We start from the raw sequence: 15,272 nt of genomic DNA on the forward strand, positions 1-15,272 counted from the left end.
TTTTTATCTTAAAAAAAGTCAAATTCAGAACAATGATAACTAAGGCTTTATTCAAAGTATGCTCCATTGTTTGTTACACATTTTTACCATCTTACAAGCTATTTGTGAATACCACACTAGTAAAAATTTTCCCCTTTGCTGCAAACCATTCATCGAGCCAATTTTTGACACCTTCGTACAAACCAAAAGTTCTGCTCAGCAAGTGTGTGACCCATTAATGCAAACAAGTAGTAATCAGAAGGAGCCAAGTCTGGTGAGTAAGCTGCATGGAGTAGAACTTCCTAGCCGAGTACTTCCAATGAATCAGGAACCAGTTTTGTCATATGTGAAGGAGCACTGTCATGCAGAAAAATGAATTCTTGTAGCCTCTTTCAGTACTGTGGCCTTTTTGCAAGTAGTGAACAGTTCAAACAGGTCAACTGTTGCTAACATTTAGTATTAACTGCTTCCCCAGGTTTTAAAAGTTCACAATAGATCACATTCCTCTGGTCCCACCAAACATAGAGCACTGTCTTTCTGCCAAAGCAATTCAGTCTTTTGGTCGATGTGGATGGTGTGCCTGGGTCCACCCAAGATTTTTTGCACTTGGGATTTTCAAAATAAATCCACTTTTCACCCCCTGTAACAATATATGATGCAAAAATGACTTCCTTTTGTACTGAGTGAGCAAAATATCATATGTGTTTTTGTGCTTTTCTATTTGCCTGTCATTCAAATCATGTGGTACCCATCTACTGGTCTTCTGAATCTTTCCCATCTCTCATAGCTGATTGGAAATAGCTTGTTGACTAACAATCCCAATTGGTCGGTGAGTTGTTTCTGTGTTTATGAATCATCTTCATTCAGCTATGCTTCCAATTCCACATCTTTGTTTTTTTTTTCTGTTTTCCATGTGCCGCGTTTGCAACATCAAAGTCACCATTTTTGAAACGCTGAAACCATCGTTCACACATATCTTGTGCTGGAGCATGTTCACCATAAGCTTCTTGAAGTAATGGGTATGATTCAGCAGCAGTTTTCTTCAAATGAAAACAAAAAATTAATGCTGTCCACGAATGATCTTTGTTCGGTATAAATTTTGATATATTGAACACAACAGCACAACATTATGCACACACTTTTCCAATTTATCACTTGTGCATGTCTGTCACTTGCTGATGACATAACAAAATGGATAGCACAAACTGCATTGGTGCAACATTGTTGTCTGAAATCCGCATTTCATACTTGTACACCTGGTACTCTTCGTCGTTATTCTTTCAACCATCTTTAAAAATCTACAGCACAGTAATGGTCCGGGACTTGAATCCTATAATGTCACATTCTTTGTTTCATTTTTAATGTTCTTTCAGGTCTTTTTTACTTTATTTTTGTTCATAATACATACGTTTAGATTTTTTGATGACACACTGAAGAAGTAGACAGTACTGTATGTAACACAGGTTCTGTTCTTGAATAAAGTAAACTAGAAGGCAGTGCATAACTGTATCATGCTGGCTGGGAAAATTATAACCAAACCTTCCTGTAGGACTTTAATATTTTAACACAGTAAAACTGAAGAGCTGATTTATATTGGGAAAAGTTTTAAAATCTGCAATATATGACTGAGTTTAGCAAAATGGAACTGCTCTGGCAGTTTAATGTACTAATTTGGTTACACAGCAAAGTAATATGGAAATCAATTAAGAACAAAAGTAATATAAAGGTTTCAAATGCACAAATACATAGTTGCTTGCAGTCACATTCAGGTAATAGATCTTTATTAAGTAAATCATAAAATTAGATCTTCATTAAGTCAACCATAAAAATACAGAACACTTAGCAGCTTTTATGAGCCTGTGTGAGGAACAGTGAGACTATGGCAGAAAGCTGTTTAATAGAAAGGGATTCCTAATGAGAACAACTTATTTAGGAGATGTGGCAAAAGATAAACTGTTTACAAGTAATCTAAAATTAAATATATATGACAACAATCTATGCATCAAGTAACAGCATAGATTCCTTCAGTTGGGGGAGAAACGGGTAAGAAAAAAGAAGACTAATCATGAAATAAGTCACAATGGGATCAAGAATATCAGCAAGAAGGGGAGACAGCAAATCTCGATGAGAGGAATTATCAGCACAATACTGATAAAAAACACCATACCACTGAGCATGCAATGGAAGACAAGAGCATTGATATTGCACCCCATTTCACTGTGGTTCCAACTTGGACAAGTACATGCACTAAACTACGTCAATACAATCATACTGGCTCAGCCATTTGTGACAGCAGTTGTTCACTGATGTTTATTTTGAAATAATTCTAGAAATCGACAACAGAAGGCAGCACCAGTCAAGGGATGCATAGTGAGACGTCCGTACATTGTTCTCATACACAATTAGTCCATTTTTCGAGCGATAGATGGCTCACGCCCTGATTAATTAGCTTGCAGTGGTGCTGGTCTCTACTGGTGAGAAGCAATACATACACAGTTCTTTTGGAAAGAAAACGGATAACACAGGAACTAATCAAAAAACTAAAGGACTTGATGATACCCCAAATACTTAAACATTTGGTGTTGAACCAATGTAAACTGTCTCCGCAACTGGATCAGAGTATGAACCCATCAAAGAAGTGGAAATTATCACTGAAAGATGGACCAGATCAAGACCAAACTTCCAAGAAAACAAAGAGAACAGCAGAGGCAAAAGAATAGCTTTCTAAGAACAAATGGAGTGACTTAGAAGGTCTTGAATCTCCAAGAAAAGACTGTCTTGGCATGAAGGGGGTAAACAGATACCTCCCATTTCCAAGAAAGGAAATTAGAGAACAAGGCAGCAGTCTGATATTCTCACTTACCAGAATAAGCAAATCTAGAAAAAGCTGAGCCACGAAGCGGGACCAATAGTACTGGAGACATAGTTTTTAGGGTGGAGGTAATCCAATAAGGATATCCACTTGTTAACATCACCTCGCAGCAGGAGGAACTAGTTCAAATGGCTCTCTTGGAAAAGACAACAAGTCAAGGTGCCAAATTCAGGAGAGAGTGCAGTAAAAAAGGTGCTCCCCTCTGTCTGTGAGAAGATGGGGACAGTACATCGGTTGAAGGGGATGGGGCCTTTGTAGGAGGAGGTTAATCTGCTAGTTAAGACAGCAGTGGAACTTTTCAATACCACAAAGATATCAATCTGTATACATAAAAAATTTACTAAAGATTGTATTGTATTGTATCTTAACCAGGGACCTAGAAACGACAGAGAGGCTCTGTCCCCGCCGCAGCCACAGTGGTCCACAACCCCACGACGACTACCGCAGTCCACTTCAGCCCTCCACCACCCCACACTGAACTCCGGGTTACTGTGCGGTTTGGCCCCCGGTGGACCCCCCAGGGATCGTCTCACACCAGATGAGTGTAACCCCTATGTTTGCATGGTAGAGTAATGGTGGTGTACGCATACGTGGAGAACTTGTTTGTGCAGCAATTGCCAACATAGTGTAACTGAGGCGAAATAAGGGGAACCAGCCCGCATTCGCTGAAGCAGATGGAAAACTGCCTAAAAACCATCCACAGACTGGCCAGTTCACTGGACCTCGACACAAATCCACCAGGCGGATTCGTGCCGGGGACCAGGCGCTCCTTCCTGCTCAGAAAGCCGTGCGTTAGACCGCACGGCCAACTGGGCGAACTACAAAGGATACTACTCCAAAGACTCTGTTTGAGAAAGTATCAGTTCAGAATTAGAATGTCTCAACAGGCAACTGGAGGATAATTAACTGGAAAGTTGCATCTGATGGCCAAACCCTCGTGGCGGAAGTTGGTGAGAAGTCACTGAAGGCAATGCTAAAATGGGACCTAAAACTGTACTGAAGAGTTCTCTCAGGTTACTGTCAGCGTGAATATGGATATAAGAAGCAACAACAGTGGCACGCTGGTAACTGCAAGTGTTTTGGATAAACCTACAGTACAGTAAGGGGACAACTGCCACCTTGAGTCACCTTCCAGGAAGGTAGGAGGTGGACATGACTCTGATCCAAGAACTCTTGTTTATATGAAGGCGGTGTAACAGGCCTGAGAGGAACTGGACATAAGCTGACTTATGCTAGGAATGTAAAAACTCTCATAACATGTTAAAAATTGATTGTGACTCATGTTGATGGTGAACTCTTTGTTCCAAGGACTTAGTGGTCATCAGGATGAAATAGTGTGAGAAAGGCATCTCAAGGGAATTTGTATTGTCCTCATGAAGACAACAGCACTCCTTACTCCCAGGAAGCGAGGAGACTGGTAAACACGAGCTTGCAGTTGACTAAACAACTGCTGGTTGGCTGTGATGCCAATGTCAAAAACCTGGTGTGGGGAAGCAGCGAAACCATCACCTACTTGAATATCTACTAGAGATCAATCTACAGACATTGAATAATGATAAGAAACCTACCTTCAAGAATAAAAGAAGGTAAGAAGTACCTGACTTAACTTCTGGGCTCATCTTAATGTGTAGTTACATCAAACAATGGCATGTGGTGATAGAGTCATCCTTATCTGACCACATGTATAGCGCGTTTAAGGTTGAAATGGGTATTAAACAGTCCGTGCTCTATAGGATTTGTTGGAAAACAGACCAGGACTCGTATAGGAAAGAGTGAAAGTCAAGTTTAAGTGAAGTTAAAATTTCGATAAGAAATCCACAGACTTACAGGAAATGGCAGATAAACTAATGGAAAGGAGAGGTACTTTGTTTCACTTTCTATAATAAAATGTAAGATTACCTGTCAGTTTAATTGTTGCACACACAAAATCCTTGGCCTTTAAACCATACAGTGACGGACTCAAACTCATTTATTTTACAATGATTCCTGGTCCTAACAATAAATGGCATATTGGAAGTGAAATACCACCAACCCATCTCCCTGCAACACACCTCTGCTATTAAAAGCCTCCAGTCCAGCAATGGCTTTCACAGTGTCACCAGGATAGCACACAATTACAGCAGTCACCCAACTACTACCATGTTGGGCTGTATGTTTCTGTTCCAGTGTAAAGTTGAGAACACATCTGCAAAACATGGATGGCCCTTGCTGAAAAACTTGCGCTCCAACATTACTACTAGTGGTAACATCTATATTATCAGTAGCCCTATAGACCATCAGACGAGAACACTAAATATCCTCCTATAGCATGGAATCTCTGTTTGCTGTCCAGTGCGTCAGTTATGGTGCAGCTGTGCATGCAATAACACTGGACAACAGGGACATGAGTCAGTCGTATTTCACCCCCAATGTGCCATTTGTTGTTAGGACCAGTCTGTTGCAGGACTGTCATCATGAATTTTTACTTAGAAAACTGTCCAATCATGAAGAAGTGCACAAATAGGAATGTACCTTAGTGGAACCATAATATTAAATTGCAAAGAAAGCAGGTAAGAAGACAGTTCAACTTTGAAAGAAGGAAAGGACAATGGGTAAAATATTGGGAGGCGCTTGCAAAATATAATCTTGTTGTTAGGGAAGCAGAACAATAATCCTGGATGGTATTCTGTGAGAAGGTGGAAGATACAACTATTAGGACCAGACTTCACATAACAAACCTGGGAGGCACACTAAGGAGGACAGTGGGATGCAAAGATAGTGCATGAGACACTGGATGTGAACTCCAAGAAACACATCGCTCAGTGTACTCTGGCAGATGATGCAGAGTAAGATTCAGTCCCTCTCAGGTACTGGTTTCAGTTAACCAATGAGAGAACTGGGAATCTGTCAAAAAATGATTTAACTTCAAGAAAATCCAGTGAGTGATATGAAAGTTTCAACCATTCAAGTCACCAGGCCCAAATGGAATTCTTCCAATCTGCTGTAACTAGCAGGAGAGGGACTCTGGGCAGACAGTTCAGTCATTTCTAATGCTTTGAGGACAGTGAAGGTTGTTTTCATTCTAAAGGCAAAGAGCACTGATCATACCAAGGCTCAGGATATGAGACGAATCAGTCTCTTTTAAAGACATTAAAAAAACTGGTTAATGTACGTTAGGGAAGAGAGGTTAACTGTAGTTCCTCTACATGAAGACCAACACGCATATCAACCAGGCAAAACATGCAAAACAGCACCTCAAAAACTTGTTAGGAAGGTAGAACAAGCTAAACACTTTCATGAAATTGCTCTCTGCTTCTTGCTCGGTGTTGAGGGGACTTGCAGCAATACGACCTTCAAATCCATGGTTACAGCTACTGGAGAATTAGGATACTATATTTAGGTGGATTAATATCATCCTGAGCAGATGAAAGGTAAAAGCCACCATGAAGGATGTCTGTTGTGGAACCTAGAGGTGAATGAACTCACTGAATGAACTCACTGGAGGCTACTTTTGCAAAGGCTTCACAGACAATGTAGTCATATTAACACTTGAGAAATATGCAAGTGCTACTAGAACACTGCCACTGTGCACTCTAAACACTGTACTAAACTAGCATAAGAAACAAGATCTAAGTGTCAGTCCCTGGGAAACTATTGTAGTACCATTCATGAGGAAGCATATCCAGGACATGGATTGGAAGCTTAAGTCCTTCCAGGTAAGTTCTACCAAACAGTGGGTAAAGATGAATCTATGGTGATCACTGAATGCGAAACTAACATGGACCCTTCAAATAAAGAATTTATATATTCCAAGGCAAAGTGCTATGTGTGCCTTAGGAAAAAACAGAGGTCTTAGTCTCAAGAGCATGTACTGGATATACGAGGTGCATTCAAGTTCTAAGGCCTCCGATTTTTTTTCTCCGGACTGGAAAGAGATAGAAACATGCGCATTGTTTTAAAATGAGGCCGCATTCATTGTCAATACGTCCCAGAGATGGCAGCACCGTACGACAGATGGAATTTTACCGCCAGCGGCGAGAATGAGAACTGTTTTAAATACTTAAAATGGCGACGTTTTCTTTACTTGAACAGCGTGCAATCATTCGTTTTCTGAATTTGCGTGGTGTGAAACCAATTGAAATTCATCGACAGTTGAAGGAGACATGTGGTGATGGAGTTATGGATGTGTCGAAAGTGCGTTCGTGGGTGCGACAGTTTAATGAAGGCAGAACATCGTGTGACAACAAACCGAAACAACCTCTGGCTCACACAAGCCGGTCTGACGACATGATCGAGAAAGTGGAGAGAATTGTTTTGGGGGATCGCCGAATGACTGTTGAACAGATCGCCTCCAGAGTTGGCATTTCTGTGGGTTCTGTGCACACAATCCTGCATGATGACCTGAAAATGTGAAAAGTGTCATCCAGGTGGGTGCCACGAATGCTGACGGACGACCACATGGTTGCCCGTGTGGCATGTTGCCAAGCAATGTTGACGCGCAATGACAGCATGAATGGGACTTTCTTTTCGTCGGTTGTGACAATGGATGAGACGTGGATGCCATTTTTCAATCCAGAAACAAAGCGCCAGTCAGCTCAATGGAAGCACACAGATTCACCGCCACCAAAAAAATTTCGGGTAACCGCCAGTGCTGAAAAAATGATGGTGTCCATGTTCTGGGACAGCGAGGGTGTAATCCTTACCCATTGCGTTCCAAAGGGCACTACGGTAACAGGTGCACCCTACGAAAATGTTTTGAAGAACAAATTCCTTCCTGCACTGCAACAAAAACGTCCGGGAAGGGCTGCGCATGTGCTGTTTCACCAAGACAATGCACCCGCACATCGAGCTAACGTTAGGCAACAGTTTCTTTGTGATAACAACTTTGAAGTGATTCCTCATGCTCCCTACTCACCTGACCTGGCTCCTAGTGACTTTTGGCTTTTTCCAACAATGACAGACACTCTCTGTGGCCGCACAGTCACCAGCTGTGCTGCTATTGCCTCAGCGATTTTCCAGTGGTCAAAACAGACTCCTAAAGAAGCCTTCGCCGCTGCCATGGAATCATGGCGTCAGTATTGTGAAAAATGTGTACGTCTGCAGGGCGATTACGTTGAGAAGTAACGCCAGTTTCATCGATTTCGCGTGAGTAGTTAATTAGCAAAAAAATCGGAGGCCTTAGAACTTAGATGCACCTCGTACATCTCTGTAATAAGTCCTACAGTAACTTTTGGGGCTAGTGTATGGTGAATTAAAATAGAACAGAAGGTAGCTGCTAAGGAGCTCAAGAAGGTGCAAAGATTGGCCTGCTGAGCCATGACAGACAGAATTTACAGCACACCCATTGCAGGGATGGAGATCATGTCGGACATGCTCTCATTATGCATCTGAATTACAATGGAGGCAGCAGTAAGGACATACAAATTGCAAACAAACAAAAATTGGAGATCTGTAGGATATCCAGAATCCATCAGTACTATCATAAATGTGGTAAATATGAGGATGGCTGGGAAAATGCTGGCTGGCAAAAGACTTCCAGCTGCCTCGACAAACCTTTCAGTATAACAATAGGCAGCAGGGAGCATTAGATGAATGAACCACAACACTATTTAGGTGACAGTCTGGTTTACTGATGGGTCAAAAACATTTGAAGGTGCTGGGGCCAGGGTGTACGGGGCACAGCCTAGACTAGAGAACGCAGTCTCTCTAGGGAAGCTGGCTATGATATTCCAGGTGGAGATATCCACTATCAGTGTGTATGGAAGAGAATCTATGTAGGTGCTACAAAAATCATAACATCTACATTCATTCAGACAGGCAAGCACCTCTAAAATCTCTGTAAGTCCCTGCAACAAGATCAGAGATTGTCACAGAATGCCATGAATCCCCTGTGAGGCTAGAGGAAAGCAACAGGGTAAACCTGCTGTGGGTTCTTGGATGCTCAGGTATTACTGGTAATGACCAAGTTGATAGGCTAGCCAGGACAGGGTCAATGACACTTTTAGTTGGATTGGAACCTGTCCTAACTATAATTAAGGTGATGATAAAATCTAAACTATGTAGCTGGATCAGAAGGCGACACTTAGAACTTTGGACTGAGACTCAAAAACAAAAACATGGCACGCTAGTAATGCCAAGTCCACGTTTAAAGAGAAGCTCTGCAGCTGTGAGGTTGAACAGGAGACAGATTAAATTAATGATAAGTTAAATGACTGGCCATGGCAACTAAAAAAATAAAAAAATCTGTACACAATGGGGACAGAGAAAGAAGCCTTAAAGTGTAGATTACTTGATGTGGCGCATGAAACAATCACATTTACTCTTCCAACGCAAAACACTGGAGGCTCAAAGACACAAAATATCTGGTTCAGTAATTCTTGAAGAGTTTGTGTCTGGCTGGCTTTACTAGAATGACAGGGAGAGAGAACACATGATAAACTTCGTTTTGGTGAAGGCAACAGGGCTAAGACCACTGTTGTTTTTTCTCTCTTCTTACATGAAATAAAATGAAAATATATGAAATTTCACCTAATTGTTACCAACTAGTGTAAACACAGAAACAGTTATCATGCCTGGCATGGAGGTCATGGCATCCAGCTTCTGAGTATAAGAGATGTCTTGATGGTTAGTTTGTATTAAATAGTGGATGTGTTACAAGGAGCACTAGTTACTGCATTTCTCTACTAAGCTAACTGAGTAATGTCACCAAAGAAAAAAAGATAAGGAAAATTGAAGGAGGAGATTCGGCTCCATACTAACAAGATACTTAAACAACAGAAACATCAGCTGCAGCCATAGTGCTTGGGATCAAACTTATTCCCTGGTGGACCGGACAAAGCCCTAGCCACTCTACTGTTAACTTCATGTTCTAAATGAAGCTTACGGCAGCAAACAATGCAATATCACTTGAGAGAAAGCTCTGCAAAAACAATTCACTGCAGAAGTTTGTTAATGAAAATTGAATAGCTGCCAAAAGTATCTAAAATCCCATGATGTGATTATAGCCCGTGATTATTTCCTGTATACCTTCTCTGCAAGTTGCTGGTGGTCTATTTGTCATTGATAACAATGTGAATTAGCAAAGACTTCTTTATGGATAATTTGAAGCAATATAAAAGTCAAACACTCAAAATACCTGATTTTTTCGCAATATGGCTTCCCTACGGTCCCGCTCAGCTTCGTATATTTGTCGCTTGCGTTCTTCCACCTGCAGTCGTCGATCATTGTCCCGTTGCCTGAGCTCTTCAATGCGCCGTCGTCGCTCCTCCTCCTTCTGTTCACGAAACTTCTGGGCAGCAAGAGCCTGCTGCTTCAATTCCTCTAACTTCCTTTGCCGTTCTTCATTTTGGCGTTCCTTTAGCAAACGTAGCCGCTCTTCCCTGTCTCGTGTCACAGCATCCTTTCCTGCTGCCATAAAAGAGTGGAAATATATCTACAGACTGAGTCTACTACATATAAAAGAAACAGAAAAACTGAAATTTAACTTTTGTACATAGAGGATTTCATATTAACAGATAATTTTACCAAAGGCTGAACAGTTATGTCACTGAATAGGTAAAAACTGTTGTATGAAATTGAAAAGTTCTCTTAAATTCTTTACTCTCCTTTCAGTGGCAGAAAAATGATAGCACTTCCTTATAAAACGGGAAAATTTAATCAGCTATGAAAAATGAAGTAACAGGCACATTTACATAATCAAATCCTACAGCGTACAAGTTTATAAAGCATCATAAAAAATTCACAATAACATTATTCACAAAAAAAAGCTACGGTTATGTTTGGGTACTAAAAAGTCAAAATAGCAGCTTTTTGTGACACTACTTCTGCATAGGATGAAGTAAACTGCTTCAGAAATCTACATCAGACCACTATTTATTTGCTAAGGTGAAATGTATTAGTGAAATCACTTCACAGTTAAAAGAACCAGTTTTGGATGGTAGGATGCAAGAACACTCTAGCTAAAATTTCAATCAGGTGAAAACAAGAATGTCATTTAACTCACTTCCAACATTAAAATAAATTCCCTTTATTGTTAAAATGTAAGAGGATTAAGTGATTATTAAGTATCACATTGGCTATGTAATGAGAACTATTTCTTACTATCAAACATAATGAAATGTTAGTGTTCTCATAAATAGCAAGTCAGAGTTTCTGTGCAACAGAAATACAAGATATAATCAGGGGGCTCAACAACATCAAAACACAGAAAAATATATCGAGAAATGTAGCAAGATGAGGTTACAAAGAAAACAGCAATACAATGACGAACAGTTGTCAGACCAAATTTAACATCATGAAAGATATTAAAAAAAGGGGAAGAATACTCTATCTCTATTGACTATTCGATGGATGATACGTCTGTCTCACTGTCTTTTCATGATGGTCAAAGTAAATGCAGTATGGAAGATATGACAGGGTTTGTATATTTCCATGCAATGCAACAGAGAAAGCAACACAAGTGTAGAGGTTGTGGAGATGTTACTAATAGAGCTTGCACTGATGATGAGAGGCCACCAAGACTTTTCACAGGACTCAGCATTGCAATATTTCATGGTACTAATTGCAGCTACTCTTGGGAAACCAAGACAGTGAAATAATTGGAAAACCTAATAATAAAATCTGTCTACTATCTTTACAGCACTTTTACTGTGTCAATGTACATTCTGAAGTCACAGCTTCATCATTAGGAATTTATAACTTCAGGTGAATATTTTTAGGTGTGCAAATTATCTTAACTGTCTGACTAGGCACTACACATTTCATGGTAACCCTGATGATAAAGCTGTGACTTCCAAATGAAAATTTGACAGCTTAAAAAGACTATAAAGACAGTACTCAGATTTATTTATAAAAGTAGTCCAACTATTTTATTCTTTATCTCTTGATCAAGACTGGAATGGGAGCAAGAGTTGATGATCTATGAACTAGTATTTGATAAAAAAAAATTATCTTTCTTTTCTTTCCTTTTTAAGATATGCTTTCCATCTTACAAGTTGGTAGCTTCAACTCACCTAAAACCTAGAGTAATGACAGTCATTGAGTACATTTGTAAAAGTTGTACTATCTCTCAACATAATGGAAATTTTGGGTTTTCTTGCATTTAACAATGGACATCAATACAATGTATGACAGAAACAAAAAATATCAAAACTTTGAGTACTACAACTTTCTGCTTTCTGTTTTTTGTTAGAAGGCTCCAATTGGCAAATTTTCCCATACTGGTGGACATGTAAGGAGCAATGGTGACTGTATCAAATGTAAAAGGATAAATACAAAGCATAAGCCTGAAAAGATGACATCAGTTTACCTTTGCTGCCTACAGTAGTCACACAAGCATGCACTCTGATTTATTCTCTTATCCATGCAACAGTACTGGAAATTTTGGAAGACTTAAAAATCTACACAGCTTATGTAGTCTCTTCCACTCCTCCAAAATGTAGGCAAAGTTGATGAGGATGCAACAAACAATGGTCAACTAATTTCCATAAAATATAAGAAACTCGCTGAAGGCTCAACTTTCAAGTCAAAACTTCATTAGGCTAGAAGATCGTACTGCACGACCACAAACTTTCAAATGCATGGCATAGTAAGAAATACACACTAATGAAAATAAATAAGTTATCAGGAGATCATCAAGTTCCTGATAGGTTTTACACTGAGTATACTGTTGGATAAGCTGCTGCTTCTTAGCAAAAATTTACTATGACTATTGCAAATAAAACAATCTTTGTGACTAGAAAAGAATATTGGTTAGTTCTGTTTCAAAGATATGTAAAAGAAAACATCAGTATCATCTAGACCTTTGTGTTGCAGAATCTGAAATATTTCCTATACTTATATAAAATATAATGATGTGCCCAGGGGGGGAAAAGACACTGCACTCTCTGAAAATCGTCATGTTGTCTTGCAAATTGCAGAGACTGTAAAATATCTAGATTCTATCTACCTATCGTAAAAGGCATCTGACACTGAGTCACATCCTGGACTTTGAAAGACAAAATTATCCTGGACTTGCAAAGACAGAATTGCATGGGATATCTTTCTGAATATGTGATTGGGTGTATAAATTTCTGACAGAAGCCAGTACATAATTCTGGACAAGTAGTGTTTGTCATAAATAAATGCAGCATTAGTGATAAGATTAAGAAGTAAGATAAGACTGTCAATGTTTTCAATACATAGCCTGTCAGGTTTCATAAGCAGCACTCCCAGCTTTGTTGCTGAACACTATTATGAACAGTAGAGGATCAATTTTCAGAGAGTCAAGATAATTTACACAAAATATTAATCTGATGAAGTCAATTGTAATTTGCCTAGTAGATAAATGCAAGACACTGTTCTAGAAAGTGAGGAAATATTCATAATATTTGAGCGACCCATTCATCTTCCATTTTTAATGAAGATATGAAATACAACAAACACATAAAAGCAGCAGTAGAGAGGGTGAACAGAAAATCTTAACCTTAATCTACTAGCAGAAGTCTGGAAAACAGGCCCATCTGCCAAAGAAGACCACATATTATTTCAATACAACTTTATGTTGAGTTTTGTTAAACTGATATCTTCAGCAAGCTGGTCTAAAGACAGAGGTCTAGTGAGATCAGAGGTGTGATGTTGGAGTTGTAATCATGAATCAGATAGTAAAAAAGCATTCTAGAGAATGTCTAGGAACTTGCAGCCAATTCATTGGAAGACGAAGTTGTTTTCATGTATAGTTGGCGGGTAAGTTTATAGAACTCTTATCTACATTCGGTAACTATGAGAAATGGTCTCTTCTTACACAGGATCCATTTACATTACCAGATTTACAGGAGGGACAGGGAAATAAATCTGAATCATCGCAACAATATATGAGTGTAACTTGTCCTGAACACGATTCCAAAATTTCATTATTGTGCCATTCACATTATACAAAAAATTGTGTGGCAAATTTGGCATTTCAAGATAAAAGATAAAAGTCAAAAGTCAAAAGTCAAAAGTTATAGAGAAAAATGATCAGAGATAAGTACAGACAAAAACGCTACCTACTGAATAGGAATTGCAAAAGATGGCTGAGCAGACTGCTAATTATCCTGGAGGGGTAAATTTAGGGAATTATGAAACTGCCGCAGCAGTAATGTTACTAAATGTGAACAGAAACTGAGCCACTCAGTTGCACTTCTCATTTGCAGTAATATATGGCAATCAAAAATAATTTAAATATGTAATCAGGTTCTATGGTTAGCATATCTGGTTATTACAAGTTAACAATATTTCACCCATATGACACATCTACATTGTGGTTCTAGTACTACAGCCATTTAAAAACACACAAAAATAATCAGCAGCAAAATAGATATGATGTCACACAAGAAAGTGCAACATCTAACAACACAAATGTTAGTGTGGAAAAGAGGACCAAATTTGATGAACAGTAAAGTATAACTACCAAAGTTTTACTTCTGCAGTCTCCCAATATAAATGAAATCAACGAAAAACTGCAATGCTTCCTAAACTGAAAAATAAATTAGTCAGTTAACATGTATTACTTAAAAAATTGTAAAATCCTCCACGACTTTTGATGTAGTGAAAACATTCCTGCAGGAGCAATATGAAGAAACCGTGCATAAAATTTTGTTATCTATGATTCTTTTGTGTTCATGATAAGAGAGACTCTAGGGAACAAGAAAACTGACATGTTCTACAGCTTATAAATGAGACCTGTGAAAAACTGAATGACTGCTCCCACGTGAATATTGATTCCCCTTGATAAGGGATTGCACCCACTTTTTCTTTTTGGGGCCTAGAGCCATACTTCCTTCTTCAAATCTTTGTGTATCACTGCACAGCAACAGACAGATAGAATACCAACAGTTTGTGACAGTTTACACACAGCAATTACAAAAATCAAAAACACTTAACTTTACCTCATTTCTACGGGCTCACTGCAGTGCTTTTCCTCACCACTGCTGTATTTAGACTGTAACTGTAAATAAAATCTAGAAAAACGGCAGCATAAGGCAGTGATGATGAACATTTTATGGATATTTTCTGCACGTCTTATAAGGCAAATGTTCTGATATTTTTTAAATGTATTACAACATGTGTGACAAGAGCTGTTACAATGTTGTGTAATCATTATATGACATTCAATTTTTTTTATACAGTTATTGAATAACTTTTACATTTCTCTACCATCATGTCCTTCCATCCCTCTCATATCATTCAGACGATGATCTCAGTACACCAAAGAACAAAATTATTATTCACCCACAGAATGTGAAACTGCTTTTGCTTCTAGCATGTTAAAGAACTGTACTCCACTTCAAACCTACAAAACTGCAGATACACTAGCATGCACAAAATAATGAGTGCCATAACATGCAAATACAACAATGTTACAATGCAATAAGACAAGCTACATGGCAGTATTCTATATAATACATTCTTCTTGGTAAATGTG

The 15,272-nt window shown here is 39.0% G+C and overlaps 1 protein-coding gene across 1 annotated transcript in view; it reads right to left on the reverse strand.

Moving 5' to 3' along the window:
• The window catches only part of LOC124722327 (titin homolog), a 296,877-nt gene that overhangs the window by 111,573 nt on the left and 170,032 nt on the right, over window positions 1-15,272 (reverse strand). The window contains exon 4 of the mRNA XM_047247504.1: window positions 9,966-10,237. Within this exon, the coding sequence (XP_047103460.1) occupies window positions 9,966-10,237 (272 nt within the window). The remainder of the gene's footprint in view (window positions 1-9,965; window positions 10,238-15,272) is intronic.

The sequence above is a fragment of the Schistocerca piceifrons genome, chromosome X (assembly GCF_021461385.2).
Source record: "Schistocerca piceifrons isolate TAMUIC-IGC-003096 chromosome X, iqSchPice1.1, whole genome shotgun sequence".
NCBI lineage: Eukaryota > Metazoa > Arthropoda > Insecta > Orthoptera > Acrididae > Schistocerca > Schistocerca piceifrons.